Genomic DNA, 24,253 nt, shown 5'->3' on the forward strand with positions numbered 1-24,253 from the left:
GTAGCACAAAGCTATGAGGTGTCGAGGAGAGCTAAGGTAAGTGTGTAGCTGACGCAAGACAGCGCAAACTAGGTAGGCGGCGGGTCAGCAGAAGCAGCGTTGAGCGCTCTAGGGGACTGACCTCTGACTAGATATTGTAGGGATTGCCCGCAGTAAGCAATGGGGATTGCCAATTCTTGCGACAGAATAGTAGTATACGAGAGGCTCTAAGTTAATCGAGGACAGGACGGAGTGGGAGCAAGTGGAAGAAGTTCGGTTTGGAATTGAGCTAGAGCCAAGATGGTGGTCCCAGTGATGCTGATTAGGTACCTTTACCATTCAATCAGGTGCTCATATCCCAATACTGACGGTACTTTCACAGTCCACCATTTTACGTGCGTATCGCATGTACTGCAACACGGCATGTGGTCTCCCGTTAGGTACCTCTTCTCTTTTATGCCGAGCGTTGGGCTGTACAGTACGGTACTGTCTACCCTCGGCCATTAACAGCGCTCCTGTATCCTGTATGCGCTTCGCTTCCCAAGGTAATAGTAGCTAAGGTAGTTCTTCCTCGACAGCTACCTACTTAGATACTCTCTCTGTCCTGCCACCCCCCCTCTCTTCTACGCCTTTACTCCTCTGTCTTATCTTCTCTACTGCTCTTAACTTTCTCACGGTGTACTTCGTCAGCTCCTCGATAACTTCATCCTGGCTGTCGACGCCCCTCCAATTTCATCCCATAGCGAAGAGGTCTCAATCTCCATAACGAACGTCCCGACGTCCTTGGTGGTCTCTCATCGCGAAACGTGGCGCAACCGCAGATTTGCTTGCATCTAACGAACCCATCCACCACGTTCGAAACTCACGACAGATCTACTTTGCTCCGTTTGACGCGGCCATCTCTCTTGTTCGCTTCTGTGCCGAATGACGATGACGATGGCACCAAGCTCTTGGATATCTGTGAGATTGACTCGGTAAACAACCATACGGTATTGGGCCCCCTTAAATACCAAGTTGTGTTTCGTGATGCTCTCTTCTAGTAGCACGAGCCTAGACATCCAATCCCTACGCTAAACCGAACCCGAAGCTAAGCTGTACGGGGGCGTGTAGCGGGGCCGCAAAGGTGTCTTTCTTTTGGGTTGGGGATGAAGTCTACTCAATGCAACGATTGCACACACAATGGCTACAACCGCAGGTATGATATCGCCTTTTGCCCCAGCCCATTACGCGTAACGTTCCGACTAATCGCGGCCGCGTTAGCATCACTTCAACCGTTAAAGCCTGTGGCGTCCACCTCGCTCGAGCATTCTGGCACCCGTACCGGTACCGAGATCGTCACCCCGATTCGATCTACCTCGCAAACCTTTGTGTCAGGCTCTACTAAACAAAAAGGTTTGTGAGCTGAACCTGGTTGTCCGATGCTGTCTGGTGGTTGGCTGCTCGGCGTGAGGTTCTGTAACAAACGCTGCTAACCTTCAAGTCTCAGACAATGCTCATGGATTTGGTATTTTGCAGCATACAGGTCCACCCGCGAAAGATGATATTCTAGGTCTATATAGAGATGGGCGCGTCCGAAATCCTGTCCCCAGCAAGCTGAAGGGCAAGACGGACGCTAGAAAAGGGAATTTCGGGGTCATGCACATCGACCTTTCCACCACCAACGAAACCCAGGAGCGTGACGCGGCAGCGAAGCGCACAAGCGAGGGAACCCAGCTTGCGGCCAAACGAGCTCAGACCGATCGCTATGTTCCCTTCAAACGCAGCAAGTTCATATATCGGCCCGAAGATCAAGTCGCGTCCAGCCCGCAACAGTCCGATGGAGCCTGGCAGAGGACCTCGCCACTCACCGTGGCCGAAACCAAGGCCGAACAGGCTCGGTTACTGAGTTTATTGCGAAGCTTGCAGCCTGTTCTAGTCGTTGATCAATTGTGCAAGGCACTTGCCTTCTTCGGCGAGGGTTCCGATACGCAGTCTCCCGCCAATGAAGCTTTTCCAGACAGCGCAAAAGCTAACGGACCTGGTTCCCTGTTTGTGGGCTGGCTTGCTGAAATTTTCCCAGCCCTCGGTGAAGAGTCGATACAGAGTGTACAGCACCCGCCGTTGAAGCGTCCACGAGGTCGCCCCAAAGGAAGTAAGAATACGAAGGGAAAGAAAGACAATGTTGCTAGGAAACGATTTGTTCCTGCTGGCCCCTCAGCAGATCCCACAGGATACAGCCTTGTCACCAGTGGTTTAGTCAGGGAGTCTGTCCCGGACGACAGCTGGGTCGACATGGATAATACCACAGGAAACGAGGGACAGATTCTTGAAGGGCAGCTGGAGCGAAGCTCCACGACCCCGTCTCGCAACGATCAAGTCATGGCTGGACCAAATGCTGCTGACAGTGTGCTGGGCAGCGCTCCTGCCAAGGCAGCTCCTGTTACGTTGGCTCCGAAGCGGCGAGGAAGGCCGAAAGGCTCCAAAAATCGGCCAAAACAAAAGACTATATTGAACGACGAAATCGAGAGTGCCCAGGATGCATCTAGCGCAGCAACTGGTTCCATTATGTTGTCGAATGAAGTGGCAGACGATGCGAGGTCCTCGGCAGTGTCAATACCCTCAAACACACCCAATGATCCTGTTGAACCCGGAATGGTCGGTGTTAAGAAACGGAAACCAGGACCAGGACGTCCCAAGGGTTCCAAAAACCGACCTAAAGAAACAGTACCCGCATTTGAGCACAATCCTCATTCGATGCCAGCGTTAACGAATATTGACCATCGCGAGCAAGAGGTAGTTCCGAATGCTGCAGAGTACGCTTCTCATTCGTCATCCGCCATCACGATCCTTCCGCTTGTTCAAACCGAGCCGCCGCAGAATACCGTCGCGGTCATACATCGCCCTTCATTATCAGAGCCTGCCAGAGAAGCTGTTAGAGACGATTTGAAGAACGGAGGAGATTCAAAGGGTATTAAGCGGAAGCGGAAATCTGCCCAAGAAGGAATCCAATCCAATCCTTATGATGTTCACTATACCATTGCCCCAGCCCCGGCACAAAGTCCGTCCGAAACTGTTGAGACTGTCACATCCCATAGAGGCTCTTCACCGCAGCTGGCTCGATATCACGATTCTATTAATCCGGGTAGTGCACGCGCATATCAACCAGCGAAGAGACCGAGGGTTTCCACAGAGCTTCAACAAGAACGCGAATTGAGTGGCCACATCAGACAGGCCATCCAAACCGAGTCACACAGGTCCCAACCAGATTCATCAGCGGGTCACTATGAAGCAAATCTCGACGGGCTTGGCGGTAGCAGCTTGCAGAAGTCTAGGCATCAGCTGAGCATTTCTGCGAGCCGATCTACGCTTCAGCAAACTCCCAACAACCGGCAATCTGAGCTCGATACGCCTGTGGGATTCAGCAGCAATAGGGGAACCCCAGGGACTAGCCAACAACAGGCAGAAAGACCAGAGGTTATGAACACATTTACCATGAATATACCACGAAGAGCTGTACAAGGCATACATGACCAGGTCCAGCCTACTCAGTCTCATCAACGTCATCAGCAGCAACAGCAACAACAACCATCCCCTACACACAAGCAGCCAATTACCAGCCAGCATCGTCTCACCAACCCGAAGACTGGCCAAATGACCTCGACAGCTCGACAAAGCGGGAGCCCCTTTACCTCATCGATCAGTGGACGTGACTACCACGAGCTGACAAGCGTGCAACAGCCACCGTTCAATGCGCAGATGGCAGTACCGATACCGACGCAAGAGACCAATCATCATAGTCCCATGCCACGCTCCATGCAGCACCACCCTCCCGCACTCCAGAAACGCCAGGCACATCGATCGCAGAGCTCAGACCTTTCTTCGTTCCAGGACTATTCTGATTCATCTTTTCTCGACGTGGCGGGACTCGACTCAGCTAGCCAAGCTAGCTTAAACCTGAATTCGACGTCGTACGATATCGGCGATGGGGCTTTGCAACGAGCCTCGCCCAATATCCACTCATCCTATGGCCCAGCTTCAAGTATGAACCTGCCATCTTTCGATGGCGGAAACACAGAGTCTGCATTGAGGGAGCGCATGTATCATAGCTTGAGGCGCTAATAACCAGCAAGACGCTGCATCCGTGATGACTGTATTATCAACAATAGCCTGTATGCATTTTTATCGAACCGTGAACGACTGTACAGGCCATATCTATCGAATTCTAGGAAGCAATTCGCTCTCTCGAAGTATACAATGATGTAGCTGTGTCATTCCATCTGTACATGTATGTCATCTCTTGTGGGTCAACTTACCTGTGCCAACTACGGAACCTCGACGATGGCTTATTCGTGTTGTCTTCTTCTCATTGGGCAAGGAACGGTCCAGTATGAGCGTTTGACGCGTTGGAACAAGGGTCTTTTTGATCAAAACAACTTGTTACAACTGAGTTGAAAAAAAAGTACCAGACGTATCCGGTGTGAATACATAGAAAAAGGGGATACTACAACAAAATCATGCCAGTATCTCTATCCATATCTGTACCTCTGCCCATGCGAGTTCCGACAAAAGAGAGCATTGTGGTAGTCCGTATATAAAAAATAAAATAAAAAAAGGGCGCCCCTGCGCCTTTGCCCCAAAAGCCGATTTCCCTGGTTGACCTAAACGCCCATAAATGCCCAACACGCCGTGCCATTGTTATGTGCCGCTGTCCATAGGGTCCTCGTCTATCGCCTCGAGCGGAGGGCGAACGGACTCAGGGGTGCTACGCCCATACCACCACTCGTCCTCTTCATCCATCCCGTCGTCGCGAATCAGCTCCAACATGACTTGTGCATTGCGCTTAATGTCTTGAGTACGCTCCACAATACCTCTCTCTAATATCAGAGCCTCGGCTGTCTTCAGCCAGATTTCCTGCAAACTAGGCAAGTCCGCAAGTATGTAACGCAAATGCTCGCGCCCCAATGGCCCCATGGGCATACCGGCCGCCAGGCTAGTGTTGAAGACCAAGTTCGTATCGTAGGGATCGACGGGATCCTCCAGAGATGTCCTCGAACCGCGACGTGCTGGAAACCCCTCTTGTGAGGTCGATTTGGGCGACTCCTTAACAGATACCGTCGACTTTTTACGGCCCAGACCCATGATGCCCCGTCGTTGTTTGCCGGTTGGTTCAGTCGAATCCTTTGCAATCGAATTATACCAGGTATCAACCGCTCCCCTCCTGCTGTTGTATCCTTTGATCTCCCAAAGCCTTTCCACTTGTCGCAAACCACCAACGCACAGAATGGCAACGTGGACTTCGTCTGAAGGCCTTTCTTTCAAGTAACCCCTAAGAGATCGTTCGACGCGACCGGCATATGATGGTGGACGCAATCTTCGGCAGAATGAAGAGATGATGAGCGGAAAGACTTGGTGAACGCGCAGAAGCGTCTGGTCGTCGTACATGTTCATGATTTCAACCTCGATAGGATTTAATGTATAGGGCACTTGTAGCAAGCCGTGGCCGTTGTGGTCGAGGATATGCTGTAGATGTAGCTTTCGGTAGGTTTCAAAGAAATGAAATACGGTAAACAATAGCGGAATAAGGCGCCGGCGCATGCGTTCCCGCTGCGGCGCAAATTCGAGACGTTGCACTTCTGTCGTCCTCAGAAAAATCTCTTTTGTGATCCACTCACACATGAGAAATGAGAGTTTAGCCGCAACATGTAGGCGGTGCCAAAGACCGCATAGGTGATGAAAGTTAGCGCCGCTAGGGTCGTTCGATGGATATAAACGTAGGGCATATGTCGGGATGTGTCGCTCTAGATGGTGCCGAACAATAGGAGCCTCGTTCAACGTGACGATGGCATGCCAAGATTTCGAGACTCGGCGAAGGTTGAGCACATCGGTAAGCGGTAGGGAGGAAATGACCTGAATCTGAAGTTCGGTAGGTAGGGCAAGGAATAACTGGCCGAAAGATTGTCTGTAGATGAGTTAGGCTTTCCGTCAATGCCTTTGGCCGTGTCCTGAGAATTGAACAGGGAGGAATAGGGGTAACAAACGTTTTGGGTCTGAGGAACCCTGCAGTAGGGTCGTGCGGATCGGATTGTGATGGAGAAGACTTGGCGTGAAGAATCGAAACCTTGGATCGAAGACTAAACAAACGGCTTTTCTCGGGGCGTTTCTGGTCTGACGGGCGAGGGGAATCGACTTCGGATTCATTCGCTTTCGATGTACGAAGTGGGAGAATGAAGGAAGAAGGCTGCACATGATGGGAGAGAGGCGGTGGCGTAGAAAAAGGTTGCGGAGGAAGTAATGGAGGATCGCGTAGTTGATGGTGCTGCTGAGCATCATGGGTCGTGGGAGACTCGCTGAGTTGGCTAAGTTTACTGAAGTAGCGCTCGGAAGCGAACTCAGTTATGTGAGGCGGATCCATGTTCCTGCTATCGTACTAGACGATGACGCAGCCTGGAGAACGGGGGAACGGGATCAAACGAGTGCAGCATATGGTCGTTGACAGATGCTATCTAATCGGAACGGATTTGAGCGTAGGTTGGACTCGGAAAGTCGACGATGCCGAACAGTGGCAGCTCACACATGGCTAGACATCGGAGGCCATCGGTAGAGAGTCTGAGTAAGTAGGACGAATTTCAAGTTGCCGTTTCTTCTGTGCAGACTTCGTTCTGATTCAAGCTGAAAGAGCGAAAAGCCCCGGGAGGAAATTGCGAAGGGCAGCGGATAAGGTACCGCAATCGAATGCTGGTAAGACGGGGGCTGATAGGCGAAAACCCACAGCACAAACGAAGAAGATATCGTTTGATAAGTGTAGGCGATGAAGGAAAGTCTGCTGCGGAATCGAGGCCGGGCAATGTTAGTGAAGAGCTGTGGCCAGTGGCAGTAACGTCTTGGGCGTGGTGTTCGAAGTTGGTTGGGACGGGAGAAGATGTGAAGAAGCAATCAGCCAGAGAGGAGAGCAGCAGAGAGCGCACTCGTCTAGTCCAGTCCAGTCTAGGGCCTATGTGGTCCGTGTCATATGGAAGAGGCGTGGGCGTTGATGGGTGTGGGCGTGGGTGTGGGCGGACGGGCGGGCGAATTGCAGCTTTAGTGGGAGTGTCCATTTCCCGGGTGGTGACGCGAAGGTACAGGGGGGTTTCCCTCCCTTTTCCTCGGACACGGACAAGGTCAATAGTTGAATGGTGAGTGAGGTCAGGTGAGGTAAGGCGACAGGACGGTTGGTTGGCGGGCAGGAGGGAGAACAACCAAACCAGCACTGGAGGAGACTCAGAGAGGATCGTCCATCCGCTGATTCTGGGTGGCCCGGCGGTATGTACGGCGAATTAGTGGAGAGGTCCAAGTAAAGAAGGGCACTTGCTTGTTCAGGGAGGGGCTAGGAGGCCTAACACTGTCATCGACACTGTGCTTAGCGGCTTCTGCCGTTTGTCTGGAAAGTCGTAACAATAATTGCCGCACAGCACAGCAGGCCTACACTAGCCGGTAACGAGTCTGTGTCGCAAGTACCGTGTAAAGACGTAAAGCCTTACGGTAAGATGAGCACTCAACGGTGGGAGCAATGAAAAAGCCGCCGAGGAAAGCACCGCAAATGTGTCCGGACGGAGTCTTTCCACCCCACAATCCATCTGAAGTAGGTACCTACCCTACTAGCTACCTACGTTGTAGGTACCTTGCCAGCCTACACTGTAGTATCTACCTTCCTTACCCTCCCTTCTTTTTTTCTACACTGTTCCCTTGTACGATAAGGTAGAACACCTGCAGGTGACTATGCGATTGTCTCTCACCTTAATTCTTTTATCCTCTCAACATCCTGTTTATTTCGGAACAGAAACTCGATACCGCAATCTACGGTCTTGAATGACATCTGACTACATGTCTTGCCGACCTTCTTACTGCCAGTCCGAGCCTTGGCCTGAAGGCCAAGACAGCATGTTCTGTCATTGACAAGGACAACCGCAAGTGCAAAGGTAGCTTGATAGTTGCTTCGGCTGATAAACCAGGCGCGACGGGCTGCTTTGAAGGCATGATCGCTCGCTGTCAATTCCTGTATGCCTTACTTAATCTTGCATTGCCTCACATCAAACACGTTGAGTTGGAGTTATATTCTGTGTACCAAGCCTCCACACGATGACGTCCTAACGTTTCCTCGGGTCGGTCTACTCTGGCAGGCGTCTAGCGTGGCCCAGCTCGGCCTCGGAATGGAGCCGTTCCTGAGTATTGAGCATTACGGGCCAGCCGTTGAGTGCTGGTCATTCTTTGCTCCGTCGATCGATCTGTTAGCCGCCCTTCCGTTCGTTCTCTCCGATAAACAATCGTCGCAAATAGTTGCTATTCATTTACCAATGGATCATCGCCGCCCTACACAAGAGCGTGTCCGCAACCCGGGACATTCAGATATAGAGTAGTAAGTAGCAGCTAATCAAGAACGTAGCCAAAGTTTTGTGCAGTTGGATGCTTCGTACCGCTCAGTCGATTGAAAGACATTTGACATCTAACTGAGTGTTCTCCGGATACATATGTGCTCGGTGAATGTTCATGAAGTTGCTTCCATGCTGCACGTTTCTGCCGTCCCGAATTAACCAAGTACAGGCGGCCGTGGCCAGTGTTTGGCCATGCGAGCAGCTTGAGACATGGGTCTGTTACGTAGAGAAGTTGCAGGCTCTGCATTTGCAGACGATGTTTAGTCAAACCGCCAATCAATCTTCCGGGGATTCTTCCCAAGTCTAGTCCCTTCAAAGATGTACAATTCAGAGCAGATTTCGACTACCACATAACAGTGGGTGTGATGGATTATTCCCGGAAAATAGCCGGGTTGAGGAACCGCCTTGGCTGCGTATCTCAGTACAAAGTGGCGGATATTGTTTTTATACGCAGGGCGGTGCGTGTATCAAGACTTGTGTCTACTGAGGCGCTTTGGAAGAGTGTTTGCAATTGGAACGCTATTAGTTCGACCGAAGTGGCCGAAGTTGAAGCGATGAAACCGACACAAGCGGCTTGCTGCCGTATCGGATGGATAAGCTGTGTAGGAGCTAGCGGGGAAATGGAGACAATAACACTGGCAGTGGTGGGCACCGGGGAAGGTACGTACCGTAGAGAAGCATCATGCCGCCGACTAGGTAGGTACCTACCGACCTACCTACAGTATCCGCGGTGAGGTCCTACAAAGTAGGTGTGGTCACTCAAGATCTGCTGGATGGCGTACGTGTACGTAAACAGGTAGGTACCCAATCGTAGGTAGAGCCTCTCGGACCTACCGCGGCCGTTCTCTGGACTCTCCCCCTTGATATACATCGTATACCATTACCATCACCATTACCATTACCACCACCGCCACCAATTTTTCCCTGTATATACAGTAAAGTTGCAGCGTTTCCATCGTTGCGTCCTGTTTCCACCCACGCAGCGATCATTCCAGCCGCTTCTACTGATTGTTAGTAGGGTACAGCGATCAGCTCCATTTCACAGGCTCCAAGCCGGTCTGCAGCTAATCGGGCCCCGGACATTTTCAGATACTTGTATGGACGCTTCTGCATGCACGCACGTTACTCGACTCGAAAGCTTGCGCCACTGCTGCTCTCCAGCACTACATGCGATGACAGGTCCTACAACAGTTTACTTCACCGTGCGGGACACCAGGAAGGAGGAGGTATAGGTTGCCTAGTTTTCTTCCTAATGCCGGCCCTCTTCCCGCCGCACACTGCACCACTTAGCGGTTTCTCTCGCGCCTTCATCACGCCCCTGTCCAGGCCATGGTTGACCGAGATCCCCCGGTGATTTGTGGGGATCCTGACTGTGCTTCCAGCTTTTCCGGTAGCGACTCTTTTTTCCTTCATATTGCTCCGCGTTTCCTCCGCTTCTGCCTGGGATGGAGCGGGAGAGCCTTTACCGTTGTTTCAATGAAGCCCAATGAGCCAATATCCACTCGGTCGCGAAAGCCCGTGTGAAGTTTTATCAAAATGGCAGTTAAGATGTGCACTTCGTCTCAAGCAATATATGCTTCTGTATCTTCCAGTCACGCATCCAGTAAGTATCATGATGCCGAAGACAAGCCCTTCATTCGACCTAATGGTTCTCCGCGGCAATAACCTATAACCGCCATCTTGAGCTGTGCGTAACCTCACATACTCCGGGTGTGCTCTATGGTACAACAAGCAGCGCCCAATGATGGTTTACTCGTGTTGATTGTCCCACTACGTCGCTCATCGATCCTAGACATGCTGGCAAATATTACATCCGCATTGTCCCTGCCTCAGCCACAGACTGTGTGGCCGGCTTGCCATCTACGTCTCTGTCTCCGCGTGCCACTCCCCGCCAAAATCGGCTTGCTAGCTCCTACTCCTTCTCCTGCTTTGGCCTCGTTCTGCCCATGTCCATGTATCTATCCGTGCCGCTTCCACCACTGTTGCGATCATACATATCTCAACTTGAATTTTACCCTCCCTGTTCTGCACCACTCGCTGCAGCAACCGTTCTCGTAGTCTTGCCCCTTCCCTCTTGCTCAGCGCGGCCCTAAGTACTTTCCCTGTGTGACGGATTAATCATCCACACTCCCCTCGGGTCTGACATGAGTCTCAGTTGACTTGCGTTACCCTAGGTATACATAAGTGTCTAGATTCTGCCGTTGCTTCGGTACCTAGGTAGGCCGCAAATCCATCGGCCGGGCACTGCGTGTGCTTCCGCTCAAACTACTTCGCACCAGGTCCCGTACCGAACGCTATCCGGCCGCAAACGAAGACATGGAGGCACCGGATGCCCCTCGGCCCTCCTCGACTTCCGACTCGTTGGTGACTGGTCCTGACCTCCCCGCTCGCCTCACGGACGCCACACCTGGCACTACCGCCAACGCTGCCCTTTTTGCACTCGCTCGCTTTGAGTTTGAGACAGGCAAAGGCAATGAAGGCACTAAGATTCTCATGGTTGAATGGGATCCTTCGGCCTCTCCATCCGTTCTTACCCTACCATCGGCAACATCCAAGGCCTGGGAAGTATCCTGGGAGGGAAAGACAAACTACCTCCCTGCTAGCGACGAGGTTACTGGAACAAATAAACGCGTGTACTTTTTGCTTCCTCCTGGTGCCACCGTTCCGCCAGTCGTTACAATTTCCCACCCAGACGGCACCAGGCTCACTACGAAGCCACTGCCTGCCATTTTCCCACCCGGCTTGGCCGCTGGCAACCCGGACGTCGGGATGCGAGGCATCCTCCATACAATTTGGGCCAAAAAGAGGCTTTCCGGGCTCCAGGAAGAGGTCGAAATCGAGATGAAGACCAACACCGAAAGTGTTGGCCTGGAAATGGCGCTCCAAGAAAGACAATGGATAACCTGTCACTTCGGCGTTGCTCTTAAGCCGGACGTTGTTCAGCACGCAACAATGTTCGCATCTCGCACTCCGCCTAGCCCGGTTTCTTCCAAAGCGCCAGTTGCCGGCAGGCTCGGGGAGAAGATTAAAGTGTTGAAACTAGCCACGTCCGCCGCTGACTTGGTTGCTGGCTCGGCTGGTAAGGCGCTCGTTGGAGGCTACTCTGACCCTCCTTAGGTACAGACACTGATCCGATGTCCGCAGACGAAAGTGCGCATGTGCATACAACATCCTTCTCTCCAACATCCAGTGATATCGCAGTCTCGTCCTTCTCGAGCTTTATCCGACCGACGACGCCTGGTAACCCAGCTGTAGAAGGTTCGGTCTCATTGGACGCTGTTTCGAGCAAAAGTGCCTTCTCCTCGAAGCAACAAGACCAAGACCAGGAGGAAGGCCTCTTTGCGCTTTCCATGAGCCCCCGGAGCCCCGAGATGAAACGAAGCCCTTTTAGCCTTGCCTGAATAACTGTCAGTCCTTCTCGGCCAGGTTCGGATTGCACGTGTTCGCCTCGACGAGAGGTGTTGTGGGAGAATCGGGATGCGGCTTTACGCCCCTTTGTGAACCCTTCCCTTGGAATATGGACGACGGGCGGGGCCATGGCGACGAATCTAAAGGCCATGAACGGTTCACGGCTCGGTCCATTTATAACATGCTGTGAAGCTCAAGTCCTCCCAAATTTTGCGGGTTTTAGATATTCCCGTCACAGACTGAGCAATTATGGATAATTTCGACTTTCCAGCAGTCGAGAAACCCCCTTGTCAGCGTTCACAGATGCAAACTTTCCAATAGTTTAGTACATCTGACCAGCATGGCCTCTTGCTCAGGGTATCGTAGGGTGGCGGCTTGTGTCTCCCTTTGCATGAGACGAATTTTGCAGTAACTTGAGTGCGAATTGTGCTGGAACCGCTCCCCCTTCCTTTCCCATGATATTGCTCTCCGGTTCTCCGCGTTCCTCTTTTGACGAAATCGGCTAGTATCCAACTGAGGCCGGGTGCTTTTACCTCCAGCCACCGACACGACCTTCGTCCCATCGTTCCTTTCGCTCTTGTCTAAGGTAGTACAGGACCTTCGCATCCCTGTACCTTTTGATCCAGTCCAACGTCTCTCTCTCCGACGCATATGCACCGTCCCCTTCCCCTTCAATGAAGCTTTCCTCCAAAACATGGCATACAGAAGCCTGCTCGTGCACACCTTGTCCCAAGCGCTGATACATGGATGCCGGAGAAAAAGGGGCAAGTGCGTGGTCCATGTCAGATTGCTTTTGCCGCCATTGGCGCTCGAGAGCGTGTGTGGAGAGGAGTTGCGCCTGTGTTGTGGACCGTTGATGGGCTAACCGAGACTCGAGCTCGACTAGTCGTGAGGCAAGCTCGAGGTTCTCGGCCAAGGCCGATTGGAGGGCCTGATGTGAAGAGGAGAGAGAGGGGTGAATTGTACTCGGCGCGTGGGTGAGGGCGTTGAGAAGTTCTGGGCTTGTCGCTATGTCGGCAAGGTCTTGCTTTCTACGGCCGTAGTCAGCGACGAGGAGGGAGAGTGAATCGATGCGGGCATGAAATGCTTACGACTTGTCTTGCAACACCCTCGGAAGCCACTGGTCCCCTGGATCGGGGACAGGCTCTGGTCGGGCAAATTCAAGACCGGTGGGTTGGTAGGCCGGGTGAACCCGACCTCCACTGGCACTATTTGCATCGGGACCAACCCCGGCACCGGTGCTAGGCCGGGGTGAGTTGGATGTAATCGGCGTGCCCATACGACTGGTCTCATGGCTGCCCGGTTTCGGGGGGGGCACGGGCGGAGGAACTACGTCCATAGCGCGAATAGAGAAGTTGTGAGATGGGTAGGTTCTTATGCGCACCTATTTTGAATCAAACCTTTGAGGCCCTGCTCAGATGGCGATGGCTAGGAAAGATTGAAGCTGGCCAGTCGCATCCACCCCTCCAGACAAAGCGACGTCAGGCGATCGGCAAAGTCGGTACCATAGATCCCAGCTAGGGGGTGGGGTCGGGTGGCGGGGATTTACTCGATAAGATAAGACGGCAACACAGTAATACCCGCACAAAAAGACCTTGATGGTGAACGTTCGACGAACCACAAGTCGTGGAAGGTCGCATTCGATCCCTGGGATATTGGTATCATCACTTTATTATTTGACATTGAGTGTGCCGGTCCTAGACCCCCCCTCCAAATCCTTCGCTCGTAAGCGACCAGCTTTGTTCACTAGACGTATCGCGACTGTTGACCAAAGTCTACAGCCTTCTCAAGCAATTTCCCCTATTTTCCCTCCCTTTGTGCTTTGCTTGCTCACTGTAAACCCCCCAACCTAATGCTTCACAGACCAGATATCCCGAGTCCATCCCATTTCGCGTAGCTTCTTACTGCTCGAACCAGCTGTCTTCTTCTCGCTCGACGCAATCGCCAAAGCCTTGCTGCAGGCAGCAAAGCTTTCCACCAGTTCTTTCATCCGGTTAGCCTTCATGAAGCACTCAGCAACGTCGGATCCCTTCTCAGCGATAGTGGCTGCCAGTTCCATGCATTCCAGGAAGTTATCTCTTGTCAGGGTGGTGCCAGCAAAATGAAGGGTGCTAATGAAAGCAAGGAGCGTCTCGGGAAGATACATGTCCCGTAGCGACTCCAGTTCTTTGTCTTCTATCAAAATTAGAGTCAGTGCTTGCCCAAAGAAGGAGCCTTGATAAAAGTTACCCTCACTCCGCAGCCAGTTTTTGAGCAGCGGCCGCACATTCTCTTTCGCGGACTTGACCTCATTTCCGACCTTGGCCCAGAAATCTCTCTTGACGGACGGGTCCCTAAATCATGGTCAGTGAGGGGCCACGGCCGAGGAAATTGTTTCAACCCACTCCTTTGAAAGTTCTGCCAGTGAAGCAATCGTCTCCATCGTATCCAAGGCCTTGACTAGACACTCAAGCTCACGGAAGGCTCGTGCCGCCGAAGCAATTTGACTTGGCGAAAGGCTCTTCGCACCCACGGCTTCGATCTGGCCAGCCCAGAATTCTGCATCATCGGGCCACCAAGGATCGTTGTCGTCCTGCTCGGGGAGTTCCACCCTTTGCCGCATAATAGTGCTGAAAGATACCCGGTTGGCAAAATTTCTGGCAGCGTTCAAGCGCATGGTCCCTGTTAACACACAAGCTGGAGTCAGCGGAAAAGCACTTAAAATATCAAAAACATAATGTGACGACTTACTGAGAAAATACTTGTAGATATCTACGCCAACACAAAACACATGAGGCCAGGCCTCGTCAACAAGCAAGAGCCATTCCACCGAGCGAATCAAACGCTCATCGATAGAATCGATAGTATCTGGATCTTCTCCGAAAAAGTCCGTCCTAATCGAACGACCGTAGTTGAGAGATGATGGCCCGTTGTCCAAGATCTGGAAAGTCTGTATCTTTGCGGTATCGACTTCTATGCATCGAAACAGGGATGCTGGTTGGTACTTCACAAACTCCAGCACATCCAGTCCTGCCTTGCGGATGAGACTGAGCTGGACTAGGCGGGCCTCATTGTCAGTGATGGGTAGTAGGTTGGTACTAAGCACCTGGAGGGCTCTCTGATCGCGAATCCTAGAGCAGTAAAGGGGTATCAACTCTTCCAGGCCGGAAAGACGTAACAAGCTAATGTAAAGCGTGATCGTGTTCTCTTGTATTTCGCGGCGGTCGGGCCTCCAGCTCATCGTTGCCAAGTTTGGCGGTGAGTCGACGAGCTTATCGAGTGTGCCAAAGATGATGAGGGCATGAACAGCAAGTCGTAGACGGCCGGGGTTCTCAAAATCAGCAAACTTCTCCGGGACCACGCTGACATCGTGACAAGAATCATCGGGCATCAGTGCGGAAGATTCCTTCGAATTGGCCTCGAGTGTGATGGCTACACCCTGCTGGTAGAAGTGTTTTTCCAGCTCTTTCGTAATTATGGCGGCTTGAAGTGTCTTGACGGGTTCCAGGGCTTCCTGGCTGGTTTGAGGGTTTGTTTCGAGGCTATGGACTAGGCGTTGTTCCAGCGTGCTAGGATCGCCATGAAATTGTACAGCGTCGAAAGCGGCGAATGATGAACGAAGAGATGTCGATACCTCGGGGGGGCATTGGCCGAGAACAAACGTGTCGAATTGCGTACGAAGGAGAGCGTTGTAGTGCATGAACATGAAATCGTCCCAAGTCTTGCACACTTTTTGCACACTAGGAATGTCCCCTGACAACACACCGTAGACAGCCCTCTCGATGTCGTCTGTGCCGCCATGGCGTGCCGCTGCAAAGCAGACGCGTCTCCAGAGCGCAAGTGCTGATGGATCTTCCACGAAATTTTCCTCGCCATGCTTTGTAGCGAGGGGTAATGCGGACATGGAAACGGCCCTCCAAACTTCTGTCCTTTCGAGGCACCATTCTCTTATATCCTCCAAGCTGCTACCTCTCCGAAGAAGTTGGAAGCAACCAACCCAAATTGCCCGCTCGAAGTATTCGTCCTGTGGCTCCAGCTTCCGGCTCTGCCTGGTCACAGAGTCTGGGTCTAATTCGGCAACAAGTGGCGCCTTGTCCGAATTGACGAGGGAACGAGACACTTCGGGAAATTGAACGTCAAGCGGGCGTATGGACCCGATAACACTCTTCTGTAGCTTGATAGCAGACCTTGTGTGTATCCAGCCATGCGCAATAATGTCTCCTCTGTCAGCGTTCTGCTGTAGTTCTCGGACTAAGTCGTCAAGATCGGGCCCAGTTCTTGCGTTCTGTTGCAGCCATTCGAGAATGGCCTTTCTCTCTACAGCCAGCTGATCGTCTGCAAGAAACGCGCGCCAGATGTCATCGCCCTCTCCGTCCTTTGTAACGCTCGAAGCCTGTTTACCAATCGCCTTTGGTGCAGGATATCTCAACGGGATAAGGCGACGGATGAGATCCCATGTCTGTCTCTCTTGTTCCCATCCGCGGATTTCTTCTATGCTTGCGGCAGAATCGGCATCTTCGTCGTCGTCCAAGTCCATCTCGGTGTCGCCAGCCGAGCCCTGCCGAACTTGTCTGCGCAAGTCTGTTAGGGTATGGTCCGCATATTCATAGTACGCATCCACCAGATCCAGAATTCTTGCATGCTTCTCTTCAACTGTGCCCTGAGGTGCGAGACAATCATCGAGGGCATTGGCGAACACCTCGGTTTCGGGCCCAAGCGGTCCGTACATCTTCGTCCAGGTTACTATCGATAGACGCGCAAAGGGCGTGAAAACTGGTACTGTTTCGTGTGCAATGAGACGAGGGAGACCGTCAGTAGATTCGTGAGGATGAATTCGATGTGGCCGCTCGACGTTCGTCAGTGAAGGTGCGTTCAAGACCTGCGTAGGTATTAGATGATCTCAATACAGGACTGGAAAGATGATGGTAAGCCAAAACCGTACCTTATACTTCAACCGAAGATTTAGTGATAAAAGAGAACGGACCTCGTGCGATTTGGTTGCAAGGCGGAATGGTAAGTCGAGGATGGATCAGGCCATGGAGTCTACGGCCTGTATGAAATTCTTAAAATCCGACGCGGCACCGCAAGATTAGCAAAGCTGCTAAGTAAGCTCTACAAAGAAGCACTGGATGTTTCTCGATCCTCGTTGACAAGACACCTCCCCCGTTTCAGTACTTCCAGACGTGGAAACAGTCGGAAGCGATACGGTTTGCGCGATCCGGCGGAAGATGCTCTAGTTATTCTAGAGATTGGATGGCCTCTGGTTGCCCCCCAGAAAAACAACATCCAGTGCTCGATGAGGCTCCAAGGCGACAAATAGGGACAGGCGCGAAAGTGAAGCGGATGGATCCCAAGCCGGTCTGTGCGTGGCAATCGAGCGCGTTTTCTGTAAAGCGACCTTGTTATGTAGTAGATTTAATAAGCCTACCTAACTGCACTGTCTATCTGTGCTGCACGTTTTCAACACTGTCTCAAACTTGTTTGCGCACAGTATAGCCCCGCTCATGGCTTCCTTTATCAAGCTGCATCGGTGGAAATTTTCTTTGCTCTTTCTTCTTCTTCTCTCTTCAATGTCAAGGCTTTTGTATTAGAGTCTCGGAACAGGCCACTCAATGGTTGTTCAGATTCTACGGGATCTCTTAGCGCGCTCAACGAATGCCTAGAATAACTTGCCCTCTTTCTAGAATGTTGCCAGATTTCTTCTCTACTCGGGTTGACGTATTTATATGGAAGAGTGGTACATGTTTGCCCGCATTCGATGATTTTTCCTTCACTATTGTTGCGAACCCTCGCGGAGCCTTCTGAGCTTCAACCGTAGCAGGTCAGGCTTGGGACAGCTGACCGTCGTCGCGTTGTCGCCCTTAGACCGGTAGAAAGCCTCACAGCACTCGTACAAGGCAATAACTACAGACTGACACCTCTCCTCTCTGTAGCCATTTCTGGTGAAACAATCTGTTGCGGATTAGCTTCCCGTGGAGCGACTGCGATGAGGCCTAAACCGATGCTGACTGACCTTGGATGGCGCACTAAGCGGAGGCATTCGTTAGTTGATGCAATAAACACATCACAGAGATGCAAAAATACTTACGGCGAGAGGATGGCATGGAGGGTTGGCCTTCAAGTCCTCATTTAACCCCTGCAAGTCTACGTTAGCAAATTAAACGTTCATGGTCTGCGACGTCGTCGTCCGCTTCCTGAAAGGGCTTGCAAACCATTGTATATCTAGTTTTGCCTCGCGTTAGGCTTCGAAGATGCGTGTGACAGAAAGTCTACGATGATGGTAGCAGTACGTTCCAGCGGCCCGGGCTGAACGCTACACTCTAAATCGTTGCTGTATTCGACGACCGTACCTCTGAACCGGGAAAGTAAAATGGATAGGTGGATAAGAGACAGGATCTTCGGTGGGCAGTGGAGGAAACTGCTAGGCAGGTAGGCGGTCCGATTAGGCTAAACTCGGTCGGATGGCACTGGTCGAGAAGGTTCGTCTTGATCTGGCCTTAACGACGTAGGAGGCAAGGTGCTAATCAAGATGAAAGTTACGGTATTGTCTGCCGCCACTGATGTAGCTCTTTGCCTCTCATGACAGTCAATGGCTACTTGGGAAGCTGTTCTGTAGCAGCGCGTACCTACCTATAGTTACCTACCTAGGCAGGCACCCAAAGTTACAGTTGCCTTGTCTTACCTAAGCTTACCAGGAGGCAAACCTTGTCTCACTACAGCATCACATCCAATTAGATCCCTTTCGTCCCACCACCGATGGCCTTTTGTGCACCAGTCTCTGAACCCAGTTGCTCTTTCCAGGCTCCCCACACAATCTTTCTCCCGCCTTTCTCCAGCCCGTCTCTTGCCAACTGCCCAGCCGCTCCGTCAAATTAACAATTCCTTTCTTGCGATCCCGCTTGTGTTTCTCTCTGCACCAAACTCAAGCTCCTGCGCCTTTACAGCCAAATCCAAATAAGCCGTCAGGTCAACCGGACTTCAGCGTCTACCGCGTAATGTATGTCATACACCACGCGCCGTCTTGTCTCCCTCCAGCTCCGTCTCTCAGCCTTCTCCCGTACCTCCAAAAAGCCGCGTGACCGGCCTTGGCTAACTTGTCCACTTTGCGCAGTGATAGTTGCACAATGTCTGGCGAACACGAGAACGGCAGCCCTTCTGCTGGTGGCCAAGACGCTGCGCCTGCAGTCGAACACTTGAACATCAAGGTCACCGACAACAACAACGAAGTCTTCTTCAAGATCAAGCGCTCTACCAAGCTTGATAAACTCATGACAGCTTTTTGCGAGAGACAAGGAAAGGCTATGAATTCCGTACGATTCCTGTTCGAGGGCCAACGTGTGCAGCCCACAGATACCCCAGACACGGTAAGCAGTGGAGCCGCCCCTGCTGGTATATTGGCGCAAGATGCTAATGTGGTTGCCCTCCCAGCTCGAGATGGCGGATGGAGATACTCTGGAGGTGCACCAGGAACAGGTCGGCGGTTCTTTCTAGTTGACGGATGGTGAGAGGAAACATATTGCACGGCGAGAGAACTTGGGCGATGGAATTCTTCTTTTCTTGAGAAGGCTTTGGCCATCGCCAATGGCGTACAGGGATGGATGGCTTTACACAGAAAGGTCATGCGTAGACAACCAATGATGATTATGACGTTCACCACATACTTTCATTTCCTCGCCCCCTTGGCTGGCCAGGATATCGCGCCTACAGAGACGCCATACCCTCTTACAAGGCTAAGATACAAGCAAACCAATGGCAAACGGGCAGACGCTTCTCATACCCATTGATCCTTAACTCCTGCTGTTCAAAATGTACAGTTTGCCAATCTTTTCGTTTCTCGTTATGCCTTGAGTTCCATCATGCGGCATCCTGTGCACAGCACCATCGTCTTATCTCCAACCTCCCTAGGAAAGACCTGACCGTCATCGAAGCCACCCTGACAGGAAGCGCAGCGAAAGCACTCATCATGCCACTCGCCTCCCAGTGCTCTAATGTACTGACCAATGACAGCCGTCTTGCATTTTTTGCATTTAGGTGCCCTTCTTTCCGTCCGCTTTGTTTGACAATTGATGCACCACGCGTATCCGTCCTTTTCAATATGTGTCATGCCCTTCTCGAACGGGTCGCCGCATTCGGCGCAGAAGAAATGTCCGTAGTGCCAGTGTTCACCTAGTGCGACAACATGCTCACCGAGGATGGGTGTCTTGCAATGCTTGCATCTAGGAGCGTAGAGCTCGTGCCAGTCGAGATGACAGAAGAAACGCAGTCGCTCATCACCATCTTCGGCCATCGTCTTTCCCGGTTTCTCTTCCAGCACCTCGCCATTGGCTCTGCGTCTGATTCTCTCCAGACGCTCTTTGCGATGGGCATCAGGCTCCGGGCTGATCTCTAAAGCCTCAAGCCCTGTGCCACAAGCATAGCAGCTGAAGCACTGAGGATGGAAGCGCTCAGACAACCCAGCCAGAGAGACAAATCTGCCCTCAATGGGAAAACTGCACTCATGACACAGGGTTGTCGAACGATTGCCCGACCCAGCAGCAGGCGACCAGTGCCGCTGAGGACGCTGGAAGGGTCGTGCTCTGGACGCCGTCTTGGGGTCGGGCAGCGGCCGTGGTGTAGAGGCTGAAGAGTTGTCGTCAGGAGTGACAACAACAGGTATGCCCGGGCTAGATCCTATTCCCTCGTCTACCCCGCCGATACTTATGGACGGTACGGCTGGGACCCCGTGTGGTCTATCCGAAGGAGGCTCCTCCGGCGCCACCACGATAGAAGGAATCTCCATCGGCTGGCTCTTTTGGCTCGAGGCTCCCGATGTGTTGTTGCCGGAACCTGACCCTGGCCTAACATCAGTTCTCTCGTCAGGAGCCTTCCACTTCGAATCGAAGCTTACAATCGGCCGTCCAGGGCGATCGCTAACTGCCGTGGGTGTAGGCAGCTTTGCACTGCGGTCCTTGAGCTTCATGCTCGTGGCCCCCCGAATATCGTCACTGCGGATTTCCATCCCATTCTTCTTAGGCACCACATCATCCACTGCGGGCTTAGGGGCAGGGCTGTTGGTCGTGTACAGGGGGTTTCGCGATTGTGACGGCGGGTTTCGATGGATTTCAACATTGCATCTCGGTTTCCAAGGGGCCACACGATCTGTCGGGAGAGCGGCAGCAAAGCGGACCTGGCCTTGAGGATTCTTTGGCTTGTCCACAAGGGGCGAGTTCCATGCCGATTCCGATTGCGTTTTGAACTTATCTTCGCGAAAGGTGCCTTCCGGTTCTTCCCAAATTTGATCGCCTGAAAATGGTTTCTCGACTTCGCCACTAATGTTACGCTTCATGCTACTACGGCGACGGCCAGAGGACATAGGTTTAGGGAGAGGTCGGCTAGCGTCAGAGGGTTCCGACGGTTCCTCGGGGCTGCAGTTGTCTCCTCTGAAGCTGTCACGCGATAAAGCGAGGGAGGGCCGGCTTCGTCGAGAGTGCCCATCACTATCAGTTGAGCTGCCAGAAGCGGACCTTGAGGCATCTCTTGCTAGACCGGATGGAGTTACTCTGTCGCCATATTTTCCCACGCTGGCCGTACGAGCGTGGGCGTAGCTATTCTTCCTGAGATGAGGCCTGTACCGATAAGGGGCGTGAGGGTCTGGAGGCCGGACTCCATTTTGATGTTGCCAAACAAGCTCCGAGGCTTCATCGAGTGCGGCATTATAGATGCGACTCTCGTCGTCGTCTGGCGTGCCGCCAGTGCTGTTCTTAGTACAAGCGGCATCTTTTTGGGAGCCGGGCTCATCCGTCTTGATCTGCATATCGTCCATGGCTTGTCGGAGCGATACAGCCTCTTCTTTTTCCATCCATCGTTGACCTCTCTCCATGTACGTTGTCGTGGGCACAACCTCGGAGGGCTTCAAAGGTGACGTTGGGCGATAAGGGTAGTAATCACGACCCTGAGTACTAGACATGGAGTGACGGGAGGAGAAGCTGGTATTTGCAGAAAAAAGTGTAGGTCGTGATGGCGCATCGATAGTGCTTGGGCTGGACAGGGCAGGGCTTTCGGGTTGAGAAAGAGGTTCAGGAACGCTGTGCTCGTAAGAGGTGCGTTTAGATCTTGTACTCGAGGACGAAGGGGGCAGGGGTCTGGCTCCGCCTGGACGAGTAACTCGATTTGTTCTGAGATTGGCAAGGTAGGCAGCTAGAAAAGCAGTGTGTTAGGAGGTATGGAGAGAGTTAGGACGCGTCGCAAAACCGTAGCTCACCGAACTGCTCGTTATTCATATAGCACGGCGACGGTGGAGTGACTTTTCTTGTCTTCTCGGTGCTCTTCCTGCGATGCATGATGGGGGCGGTGTGCGGCGAGCACAAGGGGTGCCGAGCAGTGGGTATTGCGAATGCGGTGAATAGTGGCGGTGGGCGATGGAAACAGGGCGATGGAGAGGCGAAGAAAAAGCATGCGGTGAAGTAAGTGTTCAGATATGTTTTTACTATCAAGAGTATGAATGCAGGGCTATGACTATTGTCTTCAAAGGGAAATGCTTGGACTTGCTAGCGGACGAGGGGAGGCGATTGATGTCGTTGAAGTTATTATACCTGGGCGATGTGTTCGGCGGTAGTTGGTTGTCGGGGCAACGATGACTGTCCGACGTTCCGATCCTTGTGGATGTCACGAAACATCCCAAAGCCTCAGCGTTGTACGATTAGGTCGTTAGGTTGCAACTCTAGGCGACTTCCTACTCTACCTAGCTACCTATCGTCCGGGGACACATCCGGTACTTATTAGTACCACGGCCCCTCGGAGGCTCACAGCCATTGGGTCTCGACGCCCCGGAAGTTCTGTAGCTAGCTGCCGCCCTTAGAAAGAGAGACAAGCCCCCCCCTGGCAACTCCACAATGGCCAGCACCTCCAGCAGTCAGCATCGCGTCTCTCACTTTGGAAACTGCATTTTTGTCCAGCTCCTCCCGCCAGGATGTCAAAGCTCCTCATTCATGCCGCTGGGTGAGGTTGGCCTCGTCTAGGTGAGTCACCGAATTTTCCCAGAGGCTAGAATAACGATAGAATACTGCCGTCGAAGGGCTGGTTCCTACGATGCGCTTGTCCAATCAATTGTTCGATTATTTTCTTAGCTATTGATTGTCCTCTAAGCTCCTGCTGAGCCGATGTTTGAGGCCAGGTAAGTACGAGCAAGCCACAGACTGGTTTGCTTGCCGTTGACTGGGCTAGCAAACGCTGTCACATAACCGCGTGTTTCTTGTGTGTGAGCACTATAACAGGCCGGCAACTTTACCCCATCCCTGACGAAAAAACGTAACACCTGGCAACAGGGGCACGGGATCCAAGTGAGTCACCTATTGGAAAATCAACTAAGTATGCTTCCTGCCACGACATCTACGTGCCTGCAAATCCCGGACGGGGCGGCGCTGTGCTGATCCGTGGCTGTATTGAAGTCGTGATGCCTTGGGGTCCGTTGTTTGGGTGCATGAAGCTCCATGCCCGCGCATGATATCCTGTTTATTGACAATCTCCATACACCCTAAGCAAGTCCACTGTCGACAGGCGCGCGAAGAGTCCTGTGCCAATGCCTCCAGGCATATTTATCTTTTCCAACCCTACTCTTACCTTGTTCAATTCGGGATGTGACTGCTGTACGCCCGTTTGTGATGTACTAGCATACCCGTTTCCTCGGCCCTCTGATACCCCTTGCGATGCTGACGAGACAACACCACTATAGGGCTTAGCAGACTACCATCTTAGCTCGCCGGGTCGTGCATCCTGTTCCTTGCTTGAAGCTCCTTGGCCCTGTTTGGTAGTGTTGGTACTTGTCTCCGCTGCCGGCCCATTATCAAAGCCCAAGTTTTTGAACTCATCCTTGGCCATGAGGTTCCTGCGATTTGACGCATCATCAATGGGAATTCCGTCCAGGGTTCTTCAAGACGGCTGTTTCTTTATAGGTGATGTAGCTTACCGATCCATGCGGCATGCCAAGTACGACTTAGCCAAGTCGCGACATTCTGCATCGTTCACACCCCTTACTTTCTTGATGCACTCAAGGTAGGTCACTATGACATGTTTGCACTCGCCTGATCCACAAAGTTAGCAGGCGAAAAGCCGACTTGGTAACAGCAATGTATCCAACAGACCGTCATGATCAAGTGGGAAGCTGCCACGTTGAGGGCTGGATAAGAGGCATCAGTTAGCTTGGGGCGTCAGTTGGCAAAGGTATGGCCAGTAAGGATGGGGCTCACTGCGTACGGAATCGGCTTGGCGTTGGCCTGTCGAGCACCAGGTCCGCCCAGTTGACTCATGATGTCTGTCTGTTGATGAGATGCTAGCAGATCTCTTAAGGGTGACTGCCCAGAAAACACGGCTAGGATGGTGGTGCTGTACCGAATTGATGGGCAAAGCTGGAGCTCGCCTGATTAAAACGCACCCTATATGTGAATGAGCCGACAATTCAAGTTTCGATGGAGCCCCGACGAAAAGCTAGTCTTTTTGTAAAGCCCACACTTGGTCAGTTTGCA

The 24,253-nt window shown here is 52.3% G+C and overlaps 8 protein-coding genes across 8 annotated transcripts; 2 read left to right on the top strand and 6 right to left on the bottom strand.

Moving 5' to 3' along the window:
• Window positions 1–848: 848 nt before the first annotated feature.
• LY79DRAFT_298 (uncharacterized protein) lies at window positions 849–4,161 on the top strand. The gene is made up of 3 exons (XM_060552266.1): window positions 849–1,174; window positions 1,240–1,371; window positions 1,466–4,161. Exons 1-3 carry the CDS (start codon window positions 1,159–1,161, stop codon window positions 4,075–4,077), a joined length of 2,760 nt encoding a protein of 919 aa, XP_060420422.1. The 5' UTR covers window positions 849–1,158; the 3' UTR covers window positions 4,078–4,161.
• A 492-nt stretch (window positions 4,162–4,653) lies between these two features.
• LY79DRAFT_585608 (F-box domain-containing protein) lies at window positions 4,654–6,370 on the bottom strand (the record flags this gene model as incomplete). Its single annotated transcript, XM_060560515.1, has 2 exons — window positions 4,654–5,917; window positions 5,997–6,370. 2 exons carry the CDS (start codon window positions 6,368–6,370, stop codon window positions 4,654–4,656), a joined length of 1,638 nt encoding a protein of 545 aa, XP_060420423.1.
• A 4,312-nt stretch (window positions 6,371–10,682) lies between these two features.
• Window positions 10,683–11,767, top strand: LY79DRAFT_503652 (uncharacterized protein; the record flags this gene model as incomplete). The annotated part of the gene is made up of 2 exons (XM_060553421.1): window positions 10,683–11,445; window positions 11,484–11,767. The coding sequence occupies 2 exons, from the start codon at window positions 10,683–10,685 to the stop codon at window positions 11,765–11,767; spliced, it is 1,047 nt and encodes a 348-aa protein (XP_060420424.1).
• A 536-nt stretch (window positions 11,768–12,303) lies between these two features.
• Window positions 12,304–13,113, bottom strand: LY79DRAFT_503711 (uncharacterized protein; the record flags this gene model as incomplete). Its single annotated transcript, XM_060553427.1, has 2 exons — window positions 12,304–12,805; window positions 12,866–13,113. The coding sequence occupies 2 exons, from the start codon at window positions 13,111–13,113 to the stop codon at window positions 12,304–12,306; spliced, it is 750 nt and encodes a 249-aa protein (XP_060420425.1).
• A 510-nt stretch (window positions 13,114–13,623) lies between these two features.
• On the bottom strand, window positions 13,624–16,482 carry LY79DRAFT_503059 (107-domain-containing protein; the record flags this gene model as incomplete). Its single annotated transcript, XM_060553375.1, has 4 exons — window positions 13,624–13,949; window positions 14,004–14,107; window positions 14,159–14,435; window positions 14,505–16,482. The coding sequence occupies 4 exons, from the start codon at window positions 16,480–16,482 to the stop codon at window positions 13,624–13,626; spliced, it is 2,685 nt and encodes an 894-aa protein (XP_060420426.1).
• A 756-nt stretch (window positions 16,483–17,238) lies between these two features.
• LY79DRAFT_532020 (uncharacterized protein) lies at window positions 17,239–18,361 on the bottom strand. The gene is made up of 4 exons (XM_060556269.1): window positions 17,966–18,361; window positions 17,842–17,889; window positions 17,767–17,779; window positions 17,239–17,705 (listed from the first exon to the last, which is right to left on the bottom strand). Exons 1-4 carry the CDS (start codon window positions 17,966–17,968, stop codon window positions 17,527–17,529), a joined length of 243 nt encoding a protein of 80 aa, XP_060420427.1. The 5' UTR covers window positions 17,969–18,361; the 3' UTR covers window positions 17,239–17,526.
• LY79DRAFT_574378 (LIM domain-containing protein) lies at window positions 18,196–22,072 on the bottom strand (the record flags this gene model as incomplete). Its single annotated transcript, XM_060559585.1, has 4 exons — window positions 18,196–18,273; window positions 18,815–19,240; window positions 19,651–21,929; window positions 21,994–22,072. The coding sequence occupies 4 exons, from the start codon at window positions 22,070–22,072 to the stop codon at window positions 18,196–18,198; spliced, it is 2,862 nt and encodes a 953-aa protein (XP_060420428.1).
• Window positions 22,073–23,367: 1,295 nt separating this feature from the next.
• Window positions 23,368–24,198, bottom strand: LY79DRAFT_651 (CHCH domain-containing protein). The gene is made up of 5 exons (XM_060562554.1): window positions 24,120–24,198; window positions 23,985–24,060; window positions 23,873–23,907; window positions 23,698–23,812; window positions 23,368–23,616 (listed from the first exon to the last, which is right to left on the bottom strand). The coding sequence occupies exons 2-5, from the start codon at window positions 24,035–24,037 to the stop codon at window positions 23,475–23,477; spliced, it is 345 nt and encodes a 114-aa protein (XP_060420429.1). The 5' UTR covers window positions 24,038–24,060; window positions 24,120–24,198; the 3' UTR covers window positions 23,368–23,474.
• Between the last annotated feature and the right edge of the window lie 55 nt (window positions 24,199–24,253).

Source organism: Colletotrichum navitas (genome assembly GCF_030913465.1).
Source record: "Colletotrichum navitas strain CBS 125086 chromosome Unknown LY79scaffold_1, whole genome shotgun sequence".
NCBI classification, from domain to species: Eukaryota; Fungi; Ascomycota; class Sordariomycetes; order Glomerellales; family Glomerellaceae; genus Colletotrichum; species Colletotrichum navitas.

What these genes read in the sequence shown, in the direction of transcription:
- LY79DRAFT_298 (XM_060552266.1), top strand. An exon ending in AGGCTCTACTAAACAAAAAG is followed by an intron (nt 1,372 to 1,465) that starts GTTTGTGAGCTG and finishes TTCAAGTCTCAG; the next exon opens with ACAATGCTCATGGATTTGGT.
- LY79DRAFT_651 (XM_060562554.1), bottom strand. Translation starts at nt 24,037, where the DNA reads ATGAGTCAACTGGGCGGACCTGGTGCTCGACAGGCCAACGCCAAGCCG. An exon ending in GCCAACGCCAAGCCGATTCC is followed by an intron (nt 23,908 to 23,984) that starts GTACGCAGTGAG and finishes CCTCTTATCCAG; the next exon opens with CCCTCAACGTGGCAGCTTCC. An exon ending in TTGGCATGCCGCATGGATCG is followed by an intron (nt 23,617 to 23,697) that starts GTAAGCTACATC and finishes GTCAAATCGCAG; the next exon opens with GAACCTCATGGCCAAGGATG.